The 20628-nt window shown below is 46.9% G+C and overlaps 1 protein-coding gene across 2 annotated transcripts; it reads right to left on the reverse strand.

Annotated features, from left to right (window-relative positions):
- Positions 1-4187: 4187 nt before the first annotated feature.
- On the reverse strand, positions 4188-7598 carry RHEBL1 (RHEB like 1). Of its 2 annotated transcripts, none has more exons than XM_044226896.1 (8): positions 7366-7598; positions 6681-6752; positions 6263-6330; positions 5905-5987; positions 5759-5815; positions 5518-5565; positions 4869-4950; positions 4188-4693 (listed from the first exon to the last, which is right to left on the reverse strand). In XM_044226896.1, exons 1-8 carry the CDS (start codon positions 7415-7417, stop codon positions 4604-4606), a joined length of 552 nt encoding a protein of 183 aa, XP_044082831.1. In that variant the 5' UTR covers positions 7418-7598; the 3' UTR covers positions 4188-4603. The 2 variants fall into 2 exon arrangements, with proteins under 2 accessions (XP_044082831.1, XP_044082830.1); XM_044226895.1 differs by having other exon boundaries at positions 4836-4950.
- Between the last annotated feature and the right edge of the window lie 13030 nt (positions 7599-20628).

Raw genomic sequence — 20628 nt, forward strand, 5'->3', positions numbered from 1 at the left:
CCTCTGGCCTCGGGAGCTGCCCCGCCCCCGGCCTGGCCGGCTCTGATCGGCGGCACCCCCTCGACCCCCGGCTGGCTGTGATCGCGGGGGGCCTAGAGGTGCATGGCCCAACCCCGGCTCCCGGCACCGGGGGGTCAGGAAACTGAGCGGAAAGTGGGGAACGAGGCAGCCATTTGCAACCGGAGAGGAAAGTAGTGCAGCGCGGCGCCGCTCCGCCTCCCCCCCTCCGCCTCCTGTTCGGCCGGTAGGGTGGTTCCTGCGAAGGGGCTATTTCCTGGCCCAAGATCTCGGCAGCGGTCGTGGAGATTCAGGAAGCCTCCGGCGCGAGATCCGGGGGGGGCCTTTTGCCTGGGGAACCCCACTCGAGAAGCGGAGAAAGGAGAAGACGCGGCCCTATTTTGTGTTGGAGCGGAGCGGCGGAGGGATACGGCCCTCTCGGAGGAAAGGTTGTGACTCTGCAGTTCTACGCACACGCTGCGGGATCCCTCCGCCTCGGGTTAACCCCGACTGCGCCGGGCCGGCCACCGTGCAGACACGTGGGAAAGAAGCCCCCCTCCTCTGCACTCCGGCCCTGGACCTGCCTCCTTCACTGCCCGGCTGGTGAAACTAGGACTCCGGACACTTTCTAGTTCCGTTTCCTTGCAGTTCTCGGTCCCTGAAAGCACCTGCCCCCTTGCCTTGTCCAGGGGCAATCTTTCGCGGGAGGGGGATGGAAGAAGAGCCAGGAGATTGGCCGCTGCTCTGCATCCTGGGAACTGGAGTCCGCAAATGGAGAAAGTGAGGCAAGGCGCCTGGCGCTGCAATGGGTGGGTTCTTGCCACGTCCGGGAGCCCGAAGGAAAGCGGGACAAGTCCCTATTCGTTCTTTCTACCTTTCAGAACCCCTCGTGAGGAAAGAAGAGCCAGTGCCCCCAGAATCACCACACACACCTCCCCCATCAAAACATAAATGTGGAGTTTCCTTCCTTTCCTGGGTGCTCCCATTCCCAACCCCAGTCTTTCCCTCGGGACCTTCAGGCCCTGTGTCCCCCTTTTTAGTAAACAGAGGGGATGTACCTTGGAGCCTTGCTGCTACCTGGCCGGAGTGCTGTTACTCTAGACAAGATCCCAAAACACTACTTGCAGGCATTTCCTCCACCCCACCCCCCCATAAGTCTGGGTGAGATGGGATTGGAATGCCTTTTCTGCATTAGCTGTAACCACGGATGACCAGAAGGAGACAAATTAACTATGTGCTAGATACTTTATATATTCTTAGTTATTTCTCACCCTCATTATGAACTACGTGGAATTAAGTCTATGAAGATGAGATTGAGGCTAAATAGGTAAAATTTCCCAGTGAACCACATCGGGTAACCTCCATGATTCAAACCAATGGCCATGTTTTTCCTAAGATTGTATATATTTATAAATCAGAAAAAAAATTTTAAGGATGTGGAGAAAGAGGCAAATCATGTACAGGGCTGGTTTTGGGGGAAAGGGTTTATAGTGCTGTCCAACAGAATTTTCTGCAATGATGGAAATGCAGTATAGCTACACTGTCTAATTTGGCTTAGCCACATGTAGCTGTTGAGCACTTTGAAATGTAGGTGGTGCAACTGAGGAACTTTTTGTTTAATTTTAATACTAAATTAAACTATGCGAATTGTAGCTTCCAAACTGGACAGTGCAGAAAACCTAAATCCCGACAGACCAGCCAGGTTCATAGGAGGGATCAGAACTAAGCATATCCTGTGCTAGCCACACAGTGGCATCATATAACCTGCTCTGACCATGCAGGTCTAGTTCAGCAAAAAAGTCCCAACAGTGACCCCACACATGTCCCAGCTATATTGAATAAATTAACGGAGATAGAAGTAGGGAAATGGGAGCACCTGGCTGGCTCGGTTGGTAGAGCATGCGATCCTATCTCGGGGTTATAAGTTCAAGTCCTACATTGGGTGTAGAGATTACTTAAAAATAAAATCTTTAGAGATGCCTGGGTGGCTCAGGTGTTAAGTGTCTGCCTTCAGCTCGGTGCATGGTCCTGGGGTCTTGGGATGAAGCTCTGCATAGCATCCAGCTCCCTGCTCAGCGGGAAGCTTGCTTCTCCCTCTCCCACTCCCCCTTCTGTGTTCCCTCTCTCACTGTGTCCCTCTCTGTCAAATAAATAAATAAAATCTTTTTAAAAAATAACATAAAATCTTTAGGGGCACTGGGTGGCTCAGTCAATTGGGTGTCTGCCTTTGGCTCAAGTCGTGATCCCAGGGTTCTGGGACGGAGCCCTGCAGTGGGCTCCCTGCCCATTGGGGAGTCTGCTTCTCTCTCCCCCTGCCTCTCACCCTGCTTGTGCTCTGTCAAATAAATTTATTTTTTAAAAAAAAACTTTTAAAAAACGAAAATCTTTAAACAAACACTTTTTCTAAAAAGCTGGGAAATGGAAGGTCCCTCTCTATACCTGGAGGCAGGGAGGCTGACCTTCACCAAAAAGACCTCCAGTAACACTATAGCCACCGTTTCTTAAGGATTATTTATGTATGAGAGACTGTACTAAGCATTTCATATATCACCTCAATCTAATTCTCACCTCAACCCTATGAAGGTGTAACTACACTTCATAAATGAGAAACTGAGGCTCAGCCAGGCTAGTAACTCTAAGTGACTCTCAGGGTCACACAGCTAAGTGGAAAAGCATTCCAACCTAGCCTTTAACTACTATTCATTACTTTCATCAGGGCTTTGAGATTGCTTGACACACTTTTAGAAAACGTCAAACATTTGTAAGTCTATCCAGAACCTCATAGAAATGGCAGCAGGGCAATAGATAACCTATAATGAATATTCCAGGTCAGACATGCAAAAGGACCTAATTTTTACGTAAGGAAAGAGTGTGGTGACAACCTTATAAAGAATCCTAAACTACTGAGATTGCTCTTTGGAGAATGCTTCTTCCGGCAGCCCTTATTTTTTTAGATTCTAGATTAGAGATGCAAAAGCAGCTGGCAGAACTTCTGAAAACTAGCATGATAATCACCCCAACTGTAAGCCCAACTAGCTTAGAGTTGGTCACTAGCAAGATCACAGCTGAGATTTTGGCCATTCTCCACAGCTAAGTGCATTGACAGAGTACCTCAGACTTCCCTCAGGTAGCAAGAGAAGTCTGTGTTCTCCCTGTGAAGGATGCCATTCCAATAACCCTAATAAATCTTTGGAGGAGGTATTGGGCCAGTTAGGCCCTATGTCTGGTGGGAATGGGGGGGTAAGCAGAAAGGGTAGAAGCAGAGAGGACCAATTCTTGCTAGCTGAAATGTCCATCCTCCCACTGAGATGACAGGTCAATAAGAAAGAGTATAAGTAGGGGCGACTGGGGAGCTCAGTTGAGCAGTCGGCTCTTGATTTTGGCTCAGGTCATAATCTCAGGGTCGTGAGATCGAGCCCCTGGAATCTCCTTGAGAGTCTCTCTCTTTCTCTCCCTCTGCCCCTCCTTCCCCAGGCTCAGGCACATGCACGCTGACTTGTATACACACTCTCTCTCTCTAATAAATAATCTTAAAAAAAAAAATAGAAGCAATATCTTTTGACAACTAAAAAGGTAGCATAATTCCAAAGGTGTGAAGGGTGTGAAAAGGTCACCCAAGGTATGAAAAGACCAAAGAACATTGATAGAATGAATGGCTCTGGGGATATGGGGAGCAGAAGGATGGATATACACTGGGAGCATTATTTCTTACTTTACTCAACTCTCTTAGAAAGCCAAAATCTTCACCAACACTTCAGTCCCTGCCTCTATGCTCCTTTTCTATTACATCACTAGGATGAGGGGCTTCCTTCCTCCCTAAAGCTTAGCCTCTCTCTGAGGGCCAGCCAATGCCAAGGCCCCAGGAGGGAAGCTAGGGCAGCATGTGGCAGCTGGCCACTAGAGGGTGGTGTTTCTGTAGTTAAGGGGATCTTGAGAGTCTGCAATCTTGGATGGGAGTGGCTGCCAACTGGCACCTGTAGAGCAGAACTCAGCAGAAAAGAAAGGTGAAAAAAGCTAAGTAGTAAGTCTTAGGGTAATGGTCCTCCCGAATGAGTGAGGAGTAAGGAATAGGAATGAAGTAGGAGGAAAGCATTAGCCCTGACTCCCCACCATAAGTCACAGTCCCCACTCCTTGGAAAAGGAGATATTGGCCCTGAGCTCTCCCCCCATACAGAGAAGCCAACGACAAAAAGATTTCTCAGTTTATTTGCATATATACATAGTCACCCTAGGGAGCCTGCTCCACTTAAGGAATCCCAAGCTCCCTTCACCCAGCCAACACCCAAAACCTGCACAGAAGAGTGGGTCCTAAATAAACAATGCTTAGGACTCACAGTGCAACCCCGCAGGTTGTAACAATTCATTTAGCAAAAACAGAGGACTAGAGGCCAGAGCCTATGAGACATCCTTGGCCCATTGTAAACATTGACAACCAGGCCACTGGAGCCTGGAAAAATGTGCAAACATGAGGGTACCACACTGTGTGACCTCAGAGGACTGGGGACACAGCTGGCAACCATACCCGTGAAGTCCTAAGGGCCTACACCCATTGGAGCCTGGCAAGTGCCAGGGGCAGAATCAAGGCAGCAACCCAATGCCTGAGGGCTCACATGAGCTGGCAGCGGCGCTCTTGCCCATAGGAATTCTCCACCCGGGCAATCTCCTGGATGACTTTGGTGAAGATGCCTCGAGTCAGCTGCAAGGGACAGAGATTCAGGGCAAATAAATAAATAAATAAATAAATCAGTTCATTGCCAATACAACTCAGCTCTGAGGTGTATACCCCACTCCCCCACCATCCTCACCACCAAGCAGTGCCATAAGAAAAACACCGCTACCCTGATTTTGCCCATAATCTTCAGGCCAAACACCTGGTTCTCTCGAGCAGATGACTCCATAAACGTCGCACCCCAGGACTCTGCCAGCTTCTTCCCTTCAACTGCCTGGACCTCCCTAGAAGCAAATTTGGAACATGAAGATGGAAGATAGCAATGTCCCCAGGTTCTCTGCAAAATCATTATAGAATCTAGACTTCTTCTTCTTCTTTTTTTTTTTTTTTAATTTATTTGCCAGAGAGAGAGAGCAAGAGAGTACACACAAGCAGGCAGAAAGGCAGGCAGAGGCAGAGAGAGAAACAGGCTCCCCGCTGAGCAAGGAGTCCAATGCGGGACTCGATCCCAGGACCCTTGGATCATGACCTGAGCCAAAGGCAGTGGCTTAACCCACTGAGTCACCCAGGCATCCCTAGAATCTAGACTTCTGACCCATCTGTCTTCTAAGGTCTGAGAGATGGGTTGGGGAAGGAGAAAAATAAAGGAGACCTCAGAAACCTAGGACTGAGACTAGAAATATGAAATTATAGCTTTTGCAATAGAGGAGGTATCTCATCTTAACTTTCGAGTTAGAAATGAAAAGAGGTGAAATGATTTGTTCAAGTCCATGGCAGAGCCAGGACTACAGCCTGACTGATTGCTAGACCATCTCACTTTCCTTTGCCTTGAGCTATAGAGATCTCTGTACCTGTCTGGAGAGAGATCTGCCTTGTTCCCCACTAGCACCACCGGCAGCCTGTGAAGAAATAACAGTTACTACTGGATCCCCTCCCACTCCCCATGGAACCCAACTTCCTTCACATCATGGCTGGACAACTCCCCCAGAAGATCAGACAGGATCTGTCCTGGCCTCCTCCCTCACTTGGACCCTCCACTCTCTTCCATTCCCTCATGTCCATACTAGGTTTCTATCTTCCAGGGCCGCTTACCGAGTTTTGCCATGGCCTTCATGTAGCTTTTGGTACAGACTCTCAATGACTTGGAAGCTTTAAACATAAGAAATGGAGCTATAAACTTATTCTGGGACAGCCCTCAGATCCTCCTATGTCCCCCTCTCATAACCTTGGTCACTTACCTATGCAGAGAGGTGACAGAATACACAAGCACATAACCATGGACCCCAATGATGAATGAATAGGGCAGAATGCTGTACTCATCCTGACAAGAAACAGAAACATCAACACCTAGATACACAACACTCAGATGGCAAAGGTCGGTGGGTTGCATCCTGGGGACCCTCCCTGGGGCGCTCCCTACTCCAGTCATTTCTATTCAACAAGTATTTACAGAGTAGTTCCAATGTGGATTGAATACTACCAGCTGCTAAAACACTTCTCTTTTAATACCACTTTACAGATGAGCCACAGAAGCAAGCAGACCTCATCTCCCAAGATTGACTGCCACATTTAGATTACCCTGCCCCAAACTGGTACCTGCCCTGCTGTGTCCACCAGGTGTAGGTGAAACTCATCTTTGCCAAGAGTCACTATCTTGCTGTAAGCTGAAAAGAAAAGAAAACTTGACTGTGAGGTGCCTTGTAGGGCTAGCAATGTGTGCCCCGATCTGTTCTTAACCCTAGAGGTGATATAGAGATGGACGAGGTCCAGGGAGCTCTCCAGGCAGCTGGAGAGACAATGTTAAGGTTCTTATTGCCTGGTCTACACCATCCTGCATGCAGATTCCTGCAAAATCCACACTCTAGCTCAACTAAGAGACAGGATTGCTAGAGAAGAGATTAGATTTAATGGCTAATTAAATCAGCCCCTTGGCACCAGGAAAATCCCAAATTACGGAATTGGATGGGGCAACAAAGACCTCCCTGCCCCACCCCTAGGGGAGAAATCTACTCACTGTTCTCCACTGTAGGATCATAGCCTTCCAGGAACTCGCCCTCCACAAACTGATGTGCCAAAGATGTCTTCCCTGTGGGAAGCAGTGGTAGTTGTATCCAAATCATCCGTCCACATTTACATCCTCTGTCCTTTCGGGCTGTGGCCCAGGACTAAAGAGGACCCCAAATTAGCACCCTAGCCTGTGGGTGCCATGCAATATTTTTCCTTAGCCTACCCTCACCCTCTTTTCGCCTTGGGTCTCTGCACCCTGGCCACCGGATGCATTCAGTAGCGCCGCAGGAAGCCTTTCCCGCTGCCTTTCCCCACCCACCCCTAGGAAGATCCGGGATTCCCCTAGGATCAGGTCTGCCCCGCACCCGGACACCTGAGACTTGCCATCCACACAGACCGCACCCCCGCCATCAAAGCCTGACCCCATCCCCACCCCTTCCAAGGTAACACTGGGGGCCACTCTGGTGTTCCTGCAACCAAGCCCACTTTAACCCTTACATGCTCCTACTTCCTGCAGCCCTCCACACATTACCACCACCCCAGGCTTTCCTCCTCCATCCTTTCAGTACTCGTCCTACAACCCCGTTCTAACGATGCCACCATTCCTCTCCGGGTCGTGTTCCCGCGACAGCGCGCCTCCTCTGGCCACAAAGCCGCGGTGCGTTCGTGCTCTCCCCAAGGCGGAGACTCACCTACAGAGCGGTACCCGAGGATGACCACCTTCCTGTAGCGAACTAGCGGCATGGCAGTAACCGGCCCCGAGGGGCTTGCCGAACCGCGGGCTGAAAGAGCCCTAAGAAGAGGAGATCTGAGTGTAAGACAGGCGCAGCAACCGGCACAGTAAAGTCGCTCACCCTGAAGCTGCCAGGGACAAGCTAGAGGGAAACCAAAACAAGCGCCGCGCCCGGAGCTGGCCACGTGATCACAACACAGCAAGACTAACGCGAGGGAGTCTGGCGCCGGGGGATCTACAGTGCCGCGCCGCTCCGGGCTCCGCCTCCCAGGTCGCTTGTCATTGGTTCATTAGAAAGGATAAGGGCGGGGCCGCCAGCGGGAGGGAAGGGTGGGCCTCACGTGGAGCCGGAGAACCAGGAGCTGCGCCTGCGCAGACTAGAGCCGGTTCATTCATAAAGAAACAGAAAGGAACCCGGGGTCCTAGAGGTGCTTGCGCATTTTCAACCTAGCAGAAGTGGCCGCTAAGAATTGAAAAATGGAAAAATACCCGTTGTGGATCGGTTGGAATTTCTTCTCAGAAGATTCTAGGCTTCCCTTTTGCAAAGTCTCTGAGGTGCTTGGATAGGGGGAAAAAAGGGCCCAAAATTCCAATAGATTATCTCTGCTTCCCCTAGACTTTGGCCCCAGATCTTTTATTGTCAATTTCCATAGTCTACCAGGATCTTCGGAAATGCGATTCTTATTCTTGAGAAAGTTGTTAGGATTTGTGGCCAGGTCGTCTAAAGTTTTGTAGTCATCCTAATAATCAATGCATTCATTTATTCAACAAATATTTATTATGCATATACTATATGTTTCAGGCATTGTTCTAGCTTTGGGGATAGAGCGAAGAACATGACAGATGGCTCTCTGCTCACAATGCTTAAAGCCTAGTCTGAAGAAACAAACATATAATTAAGGAAATATTAGATAGTATTAAGTGCTATAAAAGGTAGTATAAGGGGCACCTGGGTGGCTCAGTGGGTTAAAGCCTCTGCTTTCAGCTCAGGTCATGGCCCCAGGGTCCTGGGATCTAGCCCCACATCGGGCTCTCTGCTCAGCAGGGAGCCTGCTTTCTTCTCTATGCCTGCCTCTCTGCCTGCTTGTGATCTCTGTCAAATAATAAAATCTTAAAAAAAAAAAAAAGGTAGTATAATAAGAAATGGCCACATTAGATTAGTAATAAATCCTCTCAAGGAACCCCTATTTAAACTGAGGTCCGAAAGACAATAAGGAGCCAGCGAGAACAAAATTCTGACAGAAGAAACCATTAGCGCTATGGGTGCTACAATGAAAATAAATTTGTTAACTTCCAGGAGAATGGGAGGGAGAGAGAGTGTGTGCATCAACCTAAAGCAGGTGAAATCTAAGAGGATGGCAGGGTCCTGGCCATGTAAAGAAGTTTGGGTACCCAGAAAGCAGATGATGATCTGAATATCTGAATTGTGTTTCGAAAATATTTCCCTGGTTGAGGGACGCCTGGGTGGCTCAGCCGGTTAAGCTGCTGCCTTCCGCTCGGGTCATGATCCCAGAGCCCTGGGATCCAGTCCCACATCAGGCTCCTTGCTTAGCGGGGAGCCTGCTTCTGCCTCTGCCTGCCATTATGCCTGCTTGTGCGCTTGCTCTCTCTCTCTCTCTAATAAATAAAATCTTTAAAAAAAAAAAAGAAAAAAGATTTCCCTGGTTAAAAATAAATAAATGAATCTTTCTAATTGTGAAGAAATGAGGCGAACAGGAGCAAGAGGGGAAGAAGAGCAGTTGGGAGACTTACTTGCAGTCCAGGTGAAAGGTGAAGCAGGCTTGACTAGCGTGGTAGAGATGAATTAAGTGGAGAATTCTGGATGCATTTTGAGGCTGAGGTCAATCTGACTTGCTAAAGGATTGGATATAGGAGGTGAGGGAGGGAAAAAGAAGAAAGAAAACAGCTAGGTTTATGGAGCGCTGCTTGGTGCCAGGTGCATTTTATTATTATCTCATTTAATATTCACAACAGCCCTAAAGTTGGTAATTGGTGTTATATATCCATTCATTAACAAATATTTATCACACAGTCATCATATCCCATGTACCTTTCTAGACGCTGGGAATAGAACAGCAAACAACACAGACAGGGTCATTTGCTCATAAGGACCAAGTATTCTTTTGGGACAAGACCAACAATCTACAAATAAATAATAAATAAGCTGTGGTAGAAAAATAATAACTGCAGTGGGAGGAAAAACAAGGTGTTAATGGGTTAGGGAGTAATGGGGTGTAGTATTCCTCTTATTTTATATGATATCCTAGAAATCCTGAGGAGGTGACATTTGTACCTGAGGCTTGAATGATGGGTAGCTATTATCACCCTTATCTTACAGATGTGGAAACTGAGATTTGGCCATATAGATAGCACACAGAAGGTAGTTCTTCTGGAAGGGCCTGATGAAGTGGGTGTGCAGTAGTTAGATTGTACTGGAGGGGAGTGCCTGGGTGGCTCAGTGGGTTAAAGCTTCTGCCTTCAGCTCAGGTCATGATCTCAGGGTCCTGGGATAGAGCCCCGAGTTGGGCTCTCTGCTCAGCAGGGAACCTGCTTCCCTTCCTCTCTCTCTGCCTGCCTCTCTGCCTACTTGTGATCTCTATCTGCCAAATAAATAAAGTCTTTTAAAAGTAATAAAAAAAAGATTGTACTGGAGGATACACTTTGTATAACTGTGGAACTGTCTAATACTTTAGGAAGTCTAGATCTACAAGAGTTGTTTCAAAGAGCCACTTATGGGCGCCTGGGTGGCTCAGTGGGTTAAGCCGCTGCCTTCGGCTCAGGTCATGATCTCAGGGTCCTGGGATCGAGTCCCACATCGTGCTCTCTGCTCTGCAGGGAGCCTGCTTCCTCCTCTGCCTCTCTGTCTGCTTGTGATCTCTGTCTGTCAAATAAATAAATAAAATCTTTAAAAAAAAAAAAAAGAGCCACTTACTCTGAGGAACCTAAATAGTTTCTTTTTTTTTTTTTTAAAGATTTTATTTATTTATTTGAGAGAGAGAGACAGTGAGAGAGAGCATGAGCGAGGAGAAGGTCAGAGAGCAAAGCAGACTCCCCATGGAGCTGGGAGCCCGATGTGGGACTCCATCCCGGGACTCCAGGATCATGACCTGAGCCGAAGGCAGTTGTCCAACCAATTGAGCCACCCAGGCGTCCCCCTAAATAGTTTCTTGACTGGGTAAAGGAAGTTCCTTGCAGACCAGCAATTTTATGTTGAATTATTTGGCCTGAGTGGAGGTTGGTGGAGATTCCAGATTGGGTCTTTTTTTTTTTTTTTTAAGATTTTATTTATTTATTTGACAGAGAGAGATCACAAGTAGATGGAAAGGCAGGCAGAGAGAAAGAGAGAGAGGGAAGCAGGCTCCCTGCTAAGCAGAGAGCCCGATGTGGGACTCGATCCCAGGACCCTGAGATCATGACCTGAGCTGAAGGCAGCGGCTTAACCCACTGAGCCACCCAGGCCCCCCCCGGATTGGGTCTTAAAGGCACTGCAGGGTAGAACAAAGAACTAGATTCAGTGAAATTCAGTAAAAAAATTTGTTCACCTCCTATTTTGTACCAGATAGTCTCACCATGTGTCATACAGCATGGATATAAAGATAAGTGAGATGCCTTTTATGCTGTTTGTCTTTCTAGATTAACTATTCTTGGGGCACCTGGGTGGCTCAGTTGTTAAGCATCTGCCTGAGGCTCAGGTCATGATCCCAGAGTCCTGGGATCGGACCTTGCAATGGGCTCCCTGCTTGATGGGAAGCCTGCTTCTCTCTCCCCCTTGCTTGTGTTCCCTCTTTGGCTGTTTCTCTCTGTCAAATAAATAAATAAAATATTATTAAAAAAAAAAAGAGTCTCTATTCTTTTTCACCCAGATTTGTTTCCAGGAGACACACCTTGTCCCCTGGATCTCAGCAGAATTCAGCCTAAGGGAAGCCCTCACAGAAGGTCAGATGGAGTGGGGAGAGTATCTGTGACCCCACTGAAGGTCCTAGAACCTCTCAAGTCACTCCCTCTACACACACACCCTCAACGCATACACTTCTCTCGTGCTGTTTCTAGTTGCTCCCTCCCCTTCAGGCCTGCTTTGGTAACAGCTTCTCTGATACTCACCCCAATAATACTACTGTACCCCTGTGGTTTCCCTATACCTTTGTAAATAATCTCTTTATTAAATCATTCTCAAATTCTCTTGTTTTCAAACAGGAGGAAAACAAAAGGCCTAAGACAAAGGGTTTTCTCCTCTTGTGTCTTCTTCTTTTTATACAAGAGGAGAAGATCTAACAGCAGATTTTCACCTCCATCTCCTTAAACCAAACTATTGAATGGCTATCTCTAGCTGCAAGGGAACCTGGAAATTTTAGCATTTTCTTTTCTACCCTTTATAGTAAAGGAAGGCAAAAGAGAGGTGATTAAGAATAAATGTTCAGTGAGCCAAATCTATAAGACCTGCACATGTCAGGAATAAGATATTTGTTTATTAAATATCAATCCCCTTAAAGATTAATGCATAAATGGTTACTTTCTAGATATCACAGGTATACAAAGATCACCAATACAGGATCAACTCAAGAAAGTAAACCTTTTTTTTTTTTTTTTGTCAGAGAGAGAGAGAGAGAGAGAAAGCGCGCACATGCACACAAGTAGGGGAAAGAGGCAGGCAGAGGGAGAAGCAGGCTCCCCACCAAGTCCTGGGATAGAGCCCCGCATCAGGCTCTCTGCTCAGCAGGGAGCCTGCTTCCCTCTCTCTCTTTCCCTCTTGTGATTCTGTCTTCTGTCAAATAAGTAAATAAAATCTTTTAAAAAAAAGAATTTTATCTTTATTTTGTATTTTTTAAATATTTTATTTATTTATCTGACAAAGAGAGAGAAACCGAAAGAAGGAACACAAGCAGGAGGAGTAAGAGAGGGAGAAGCAGGCTTCCTGCTGAGCAGAGAGCCTGATGTGGGGCTTGATCCCAGGACGCCGGGATCAGGACCCAAGCTGAAAGCAGACACTTAAAGACTGAGCCACCCAGGCACCCCAGAATTTGACCTTTATTCAGTATCCAGCATTCTTTTTTTTTTTTTTTAAAGATTTTATTTATTTGACAGAGAGAAATCACAAGTAGGCAGAGAGGCAGGCAGAGAGAGAGAGGGGAGGAAGCAGGCTCCCTGCTGAGCAGAGAGCCCGACGCGGGGCTCGATCCCAGGACCCTGACCTGAGCCGAAGGCAGAGGCTTTAACCCACTGAGCCACCCAGGCGCCCCAGTATCCAGCATTCTTGAAATATAGCACTAGTGGTATGTAAGATGATTCATGTAACATACACACTTTAAAATTTTGTTTTGTTATGTAATTTTTTTTGTTATGTAATTTTTAAAAAGATTTTATTCATTTACTTGACAGAGATCACAAGTAGGCAGAGAGGCAGGCAGAGAGAGAGAGAGAGGAGGAAGCAGGTTCCCAGCAGAGCAGAGAGCCCGATGTGGGGCTCAATCCCAGGACCCTGGGATCACGACCTGAGCCGAAGGCAGAGGCTTTAACCCACTGAGCCACCCAGGCACCCCTGTTATGTAATTTTTAATGTGTGGTGGGAAAAACAATAGTCATAATGTCAAAACTATGATTTCCCAAATATTCTTGCACAGAAGCTAAAGCTGATAGTAAGAAAAGCCAACAGAATTTGAGAAGAATAGTAAACATTTATAGGGGTGGACAGACACTATGGACATCATCATGAATACAGTACAAGGCTTCAGTAGCACTGCAGTGAGCGATGGGATCTTTGCCATTACATTCGTGGGCTAATGGGGAGAGGCAGTACCACAAGGAAAGCTGGGCTTTATGACGTAGAGGATGTAGGACCAAGAGAGGTTGGGGCTGGAGGTGGAAGTTCTATTAGGAGGCCAATACTCAGAAAGGAGATGATGGCCTGGACCAGGTAACAACCAAAACAATAGTGAAGACTCATAGAGAAGGCACTCCAGATAGAAGTTGTGAAGTTAAAGATCTAATTAAAGCAGACGAAGAGAAGGAAGATGGCAATTCCATAAACAGGATCAGAAGACATAGGAAGAATAGGAATGTTTTAGCAGGGGTAAGGAGAGAGAGTACTGAATTAATGCATTTATTTTTGACATATATTTGATATTTGGGGCTCCTTCCAGATATTCACATGCTGATGGGCCAATGAAGGATGTGTGTCTCTAGCACTCCACAGAAAAATAACCAGGATATACATGCAGGCCTCTTCCTTGCATGTTCCCTAGGTCTGGTTCTCCTCTCACTCCTGCACCTACACTTGACTTCTGCTAGTATGGAGATGATAAATACCAGTCCCTTTCAGGAAAATGGGAAGTACTTAGGTCCTCTCAGGGGAACTTGCTCAATCCAGGGACCATAAATAGCAATATGCAAAATAATTGAATCATCACCTATTAGAGCTGGAGGATCTTGGTGATCACCTGGTATCACAATTTTCTCCAGACTATAGGCTGAGAAACAACAGCCTTGGAGAAATAAAGTAGTTCACAGCAGCAGAACATAGTGGAAAGAACATGGATCTTGCAGTCAACCAGACCTGGTGTCAAATCTTAACTTATTCCCTATGAGATCTTAAGCGATTTACTTCACTACTCTGAGCCTCAGTTTCTCACGATAACAGATGTCTGCCATTCTTTCTGGCTGCTGGCAGAAAGATAGAGCTCCAGGAGGCCCGTGGCAGTGGTGTCAGCAACGCCGTCCAGCATCCGTGGCAGTGTCAGCATTGGGCTGTAAGCTACAGTGTCCAGTGTTCAGTGGCGGTTGCCACCGTGCCCCCACCGGCTGGGTTCAGTGATTTGAGGCATTTTTTCTGGCTGCATAGCCTCAAAAACGCAGGTCTCCAGTGGTCCCTGTGACCTGCTTAAATCCTTCTGGAATCGAATACTTATTTTTGCACAACGGTTGTGAGAAGTAGATGTGATCCTGTATGTGATATGTATTTCTTAACAGAGTATTACGAAGTATTCTATTAAGAAAGAGTTGGTACTCCCTGAATTAACACCATCATAATAACTGTCATTATTAGTCTAAAAGTGAATTCACAGTTTGGCTAGAGAGGTATGCCCAGAGGAAGGCAGATGGGCGGGCTCCCTCCCCGACACCACCGAGAAAGATGATACTGGGAAGAATACTCAGTCTAGCCAATTTGCAAACTGGATTTGCTCAGGACACCTCCAAATATTTGTATGCCAGGGAAGCCTTGCAGTAATTCCCAAGTTCCTGATCTGGGTCCTCCCATGCCAGTGTATCCATCTCATTCTCTATCCACTGCCCAGAATGCCTGTGTCCTCTATCTAGGGTACTCTCTTTTCTTTCTTTCTTTCTTTTTTTTTAAGATTTTATTTATTTATTTGACACAGAGAGAGACAGATCACAAGTAGGCAGAGAGAGAGGGAGAAGCAGGCTCTCTGCGGAGCAGAGAGCCCGATGTAGGACTCGATCCCAGGACCCTGAGATCATGACCCAAGCCGAAGGCAGAGGCTTAACCCACTGAGCCACCCAGGCGCCCTGGGTACTCTCTTTTCCAGTGAGGTACCAGATTGCTGCCTGATGAATAGAAAATTAGGACTCTCTCAGTGGGGTATTTCAGAAAGTCGTCTGGAGGCCTGAAGAACCATTCCTGCCCCACCAATGACTATGTTGGGTACCTCTCTCATCAAGATCATTCTGGGCACATAGTAACAATTCTTATTGACTGAGTTACTCATTTTGCCACACTCCATTTTGGATTAATAGAGTGATATTAGCTGATCAATTATTCTTTCTCATCTATTTCATTTTATTTTTTTAAGATTTATTTATATATTTTGAGAGAGAGTGAGCGGGGGAAGGGAGGGACAGAAGGAGAGGACCTTAAGCAGATTCCATGCTGAGCATGGAGTCAGACTAGAGGCTCGATCTCATGACTCTGAGATCATGCCCTGAGCCGAAATCAAGAGTCAGACACTCAACTGACTGAGCCACCCAGGTGCCCCCTTCTCTTTCATTTTAGATACACTAATATCACACAGTCTTTTTCTCCTCCACCTTACTCTTCGCTCCCTACTTCATCCTATGAACTACTAGGTCCTACCAATTCCGCAAATATAAATATTGCCTACAACTGTCCCTTCTCTCCATCTCCACTGCCATCTCTTTATCTCCCAGGATCATCTCTCATCTGCACCACTGCACTACCCTTTCTCCTTTTGCTTTCCTCCCTGGGCTCACTAACTCCTTTCTAGTCTGTTCTCCACTCAGGAACTAAAAAAATCTTTCTAAAATCCAAACTTGATCAGGCCATTCCACAAAGCTAAAACCTAATTAGATTAATTTAATCTATTCAAATGACTGTTTCTCTAGAAAAATATTTTTTCAATATTTAGCATAGTAAAATGTCTATTAGTACTTGCAGAGGCCTAATAAATATTTGTTGACGGAGGGAGTCAAATGTCTGAGCCTGGGAGGAAATGCCTTGTTCTTTTGTGTGTTAATTCACCTTGTTCAAATCTCAGGGCACCTCCTTCTTTCCAACTACTTGGAAGTACCTCATTGTGGACTCTGGCCATCTCTTACATAGTGATTTCCTCAAGGTCACACAGCTGGTGCAAAAGCACCAAGTAGAATATACAGCCCTATTGTTCGCAACTGTAGAATCACAGTTAAGGGAGAAGCAAGTGCGGTTGAAAAGTGACAACCACCCATATGAGGTCTGATCCTCCTGTAACACTCCCACCAAGTTTCTAGGTCTTGCTATAGAGTTTTTCCAAGATAAAGGAAATCTACCTCCTCATCCCACCAAAGCAGCCCCTTCTTCTTTAGACAATTCTAACAGTTATTGAAAAGCAGACAAGTCAAAGAATAATCCATCCTAGCCCACTTATCAGAGAATAGAGAAAATGAGGGAAAGAAGGTTGGGTGTGACAGAGACCCACATCCTCCTTCCTGGGCTGGTCCGAAGGTGTTTTGGGTCAGCTTCCTCTAAGAGGAAGGTGGATGACTTTGGCTCACAAGGCAGACTTGTGACATTTAGCCTCAAAACCTCCAAGATATACTATAGACTAGCCAGGGACTAGAACAGGGAAGGGATGTGTGTGGAGGAAATGGGATTAATCCCAGCTCAAATGTTGGGTGGAATCCCAGCTGCTGCAGCTGCTGAGGGCTTAACCAGCTGTTTCCTGGGCAGCTGCAATGTCCAGCCCAGGCCTGGCTCTTGGGGTGGCAGCTCTGTCTCAGCTTAGGGTCATCAGCTCCAAACTAAGCCAGACTCTGCCAAGAGAATGGCTGGAAAGCAAAAGAGAAGAGCAGAATAAGAGTTCCCAGTTCCAAGAGCTTCTTCTGTTTGGACACCACGTGGTGTGAAGCCAAATAACTATGTTCTTAGGTGATGTGGTCCCCAGGAGAGAAGCTGAGAAGACAATTTGGGTTTAGGTTTCGGAGAGAAGCAAAGCCAGGGCTGGAGGTATCGCCTTCAAATCTGTCCCCATCTTATCCTGCCCTGCTCCAATACCCCTATGCTGTCCCCCACTGTCTGCTCCCATAACACACCATGTGGGGATGGAAGCATTTACTTGCAATCAGAACTTGCAACGCTCACACACACAGAAGAGGACCAACTGACTTAGGGATTAAAGATGACCCCAAAAGGCCATCCAATTGCCAGTTTCTTTTTTAAAATGCAAGTTTGATTCCCACTCCCACTCCCAGCTCTTTCAAATCCTACAGTTGCTTTTCACGTTCAGGACAAAACTGAAAATCTTTGAAGTATATCACGCCTCCCTTTCACTAAACTGAGCTTACTGATGCTCCTATACTCTTGAATTGATGTTCAGTTTACTCTTGCTCCCCAACTCCAGGCCTTTGAAGATGCCGTTCCCTCTGCTTGAACAACTCTTACCCATCTTTCAGGTCTCAGCTTCAACATCACTCTTCACCTTCCACCACATTCAACAACCGTCTGACCACTGTTTCTTGCCAGGTGAACTGTGAGAGCCATGCCTGCCTTACCGTTCTCTCCCCAAGGTAGGAACTCAGTAAGATCTGCCTAAGATATCCCCCCAATCTAATGGGAGATGTTCATGTGCATACAACAACCAATTCACATACAAAGACAGTAGCAGGTAGAAGAGGAGAGTCTGAATGTGCTAACTGCCCACACAATCCCACAGAGAAATACCCTGACCAGCCATAGCCTTCTTCCCATAGACAGCTGCTCCAGTCTTCCAGCCAGAGAAGGCTTCCTCTAATAGTAGAGACCACACAGGTACCGTCAGGGATAAAGGCTCTAGGTCGGAAATGCTCACTTTTCAGAGTTCATTATATTCACTAAGTAAAGACCCCATCTTGGCACTGGATTTTTTTTTTTTTTACTTCACACAGCTCTGGAAGATTGGATTAGTCCACTACGGCTGTCATAACACAATAACATCAAGTGGGTGGCTTAGACATCAAACATTTATTTTCTCACTATTTTGGAGGCTGGAAAAGCCCAAGATCAAAGTTCTGGCCAATTTGGTTTCTGGTGAGAACTCTCTTCCTGGCCTGCCCATGGCTGCCTTCTCACAACGTGTTTGCATGGCCTTGCCTTGGTGCATGCAAAGAGAGAAAGCACCTTTCTGATGTCTCTTCTTAGGAAGACACCAGTCCTATCAGATCGACCCTACTCTTGGGACTTCATTTGACCTTAGTTACTTCCTTAGAGGCCTCACCTCCCAAAACAGTCACACAGGGGCACCTGAGTGGTTCAGTGGATTAAGCTTCTGCTTCAGCTCGGGTCATGGTCTCAGGGTCCTGGGATCAAGCCCCACATCAGGCTCCCTGCTCAGCGGGGAGCCTGCTTCCCTCCTTCTCTCTCTGCCTACTTGTGATCTCTGCAAATAAATAAAATCTTAAAAAAAAAAAGTCACACAGGCATTAGGGTTTGCCCATGTGAATTTGGAGGGGAAGGCATCTATTTAATCCATAACAAAGTATGATCTCCCCTCTCCTCTAATCTGCAGGATTTCCTTTATTGGCTAGATAACTTTAGTTAAGGAAGGCAGTGATCCAGGCAGGAGAAAGAAGAGCCAATGAAAATGAGAAATAGCTGTCAAAAAGCTGGGACTAACTAGTGACTCAGTGAAGGGAAGGAGAGTCCAAAACTTTTTATTTATTTATTTTAGAGCAAGTAAGAGGCAGAGGGAGAATCTTCAGCAAACTCCCCGCTGAGCTCAGAGCCCGACACGGGGCCCAATCCTGCAACCCTGAGATCATGACCTGAGCCCTAACACCAAGAATCAGACGCTTAACCGACTGAGCCACCCAGATGCACCAAGTCAAAAACTTCTTAAGGCCCTTTCGGATGTGATCTTTTCCATCAAGGCAGTCTTATTTCTTGTTATTCCTGCTCCAGGTCTCCCACTTACTAGCTGCGGTCACTTGAGCCAGTGACTTAAACCTGTCTTTGCCTCGGTGTCCTCTTCTGTAATACAGTCCCACAGGGTTATCGTAAAGAGGAAATGAGAATGCATGGAAAGAGCTAGCACAGGGTCTGACATGTAGTAAATTCTCAAGAAACACGAGCTACATATAGTTACAATCCCAGATCTCCCACTCCAGCCAGCTTGCTAGATTCCAGATTCCAAGTGCCTGTTCATGTCGTTACTTCTGCCTGGAATGCCCTCTCTGGTCTCCTCCACCTACATGCCTCAACATCCTAGCCAGGCCCTACTTTCTCCACAAGGCTTTCTCTGTACTAACATGACATTTTCCACCCATTCAGTTCACCCTGATTAAGTAACAGTGTTGTTTTGGTAGTTAAACATCTTATACCTTTCCTCCCAGAGGGAGCTCTTTCTTAATATTTTGTGTGGTTTTCATGCCTAATGCAGCGCTACACTGTAGATGTCCAGTAAATCCAGCTTGAAGAGAGGCTGGCAGGGGGGGAGTCTGGATTTTGGGGGTTAAAAAGGTCAACTGAACCTTGAAGCGGTGGTTCTCAAGTCTGGTTTCCCAGGACGCAGAGAGCTCTTGCTGAGATAATCATAAAATACTCTGTAAATTCTCAAAACAAGATCACTTTTAATTATTCTTTAGTTCTAAAGCAAGCCCAACTCTTTCACACAGCACCTTCTGAAGGAGTGTTATGAAATCAAACAATTATGGGGGCAACACCCCCCCAAATATTTGGGAACCATGGATAAATCCTGCTTCTAGTGGAGTGGTGAGGAGAGAAGCACACAAGCAGCGGAAAACAGCAAAGGCAGTGAGAAATGGGAGCAGAGTGTAGAAAACCTTGACCGAGTGCCTTGTCTACACTGGGCACAGACACTGATCTTGTCAACAGTCCTTCTGGGGTGGCGTCAGTATCTGCAGATCTGCCTGACTTTCAGGCCATGCTCTGGGAAAGATCCACAACTTGGACTGTGAGATCAGAAGAGGGGTGGGAGGTGGCAACAGGTACCTGGTAGGGACAGAAGGAAATGGTGGGTGGGAGGACACTAAAGTTAAGGTAAACTTACTCTGCTTCCTGTTGCTTTTATCAAGCACTTCCTGGAAGCCTAAGTATGATTTTATCTCTAGACATTGAACTCCAGGGTCACAAGGTGAGGGAGATGAGGTGGCAACTTGGACATGCACAGAATCTGGCTACAAGTATACCTCCAGTTTCTGGGAGCCATAAAGCTAAACCAGGTAGGAAGGATGCAAAAATGCCAGGCTCCGACGGGTTTTCACAAGGAGAGGCGTGTGGGCTCCTTACCAGCTCTTGACACCTGTGGCTTAGCCCTGGCAGCTTACCAAGCCCCACCCACCATCTCAGGCCTCCTGAGACAAGGCTCCTCCACGCAGGTCCAGCCCACTCATCCCTGCAGTCTAGTTCTCTCTTCTTTAGTCTGGAAAAGAACTAATCTTGACGGCCACCAGAGGGCGGTGTATAGCAGGGACCCTGTGGACTGAAAACGCACAGCTGCTACGGGCCAGGGCTGGCTCCTTGGTTTCACCACCAAACTTCTCTCCCCCTGAACCCAGACATTCCCCTTCTACTGAAGTCCAACTTCCTCTGAGCTTCCATTCTTTTTTTTTTTCTAAGATTTTATTTATTTATTTGACAGAGAGAGAGAGAGATCACAAGTAGGCAGAGAGGCAAGCAGAGAGAGAGGGGGAAGCAGGCTCCCAGACGAGCAGAGAGCCCAATGCGTTACTTGATCCCAGGACCCTGAGATCATGACATGAGCGGAAGGCAGAGTCTTAA

The sequence above is a fragment of the Neovison vison genome, chromosome 12, assembly GCF_020171115.1.
Source record: "Neovison vison isolate M4711 chromosome 12, ASM_NN_V1, whole genome shotgun sequence".
Lineage (NCBI taxonomy): Eukaryota > Metazoa > Chordata > Mammalia > Carnivora > Mustelidae > Neogale > Neogale vison.

Excerpts from the sequence above, each read along its gene's own strand:
- RHEBL1 (XM_044226895.1), bottom strand. The coding sequence starts at position 7,417 with ATGCCGCTAGTTCGCTACAGGAAGGTGGTCATCCTCGGGTACCGCTCT. Across the intron at positions 6,753-7,365 it reads CCTCGGGTACCGCTCTGTAG|GGAAGACATCTTTGGCACAT; the intron begins GTGAGTCTCCGC and ends TGCTTCCCACAG. Across the intron at positions 4,951-5,517 it reads GCAGATCTCTCTCCAGACAG|GGAGGTCCAGGCAGTTGAAG; the intron begins GTACAGAGATCT and ends ATTTGCTTCTAG.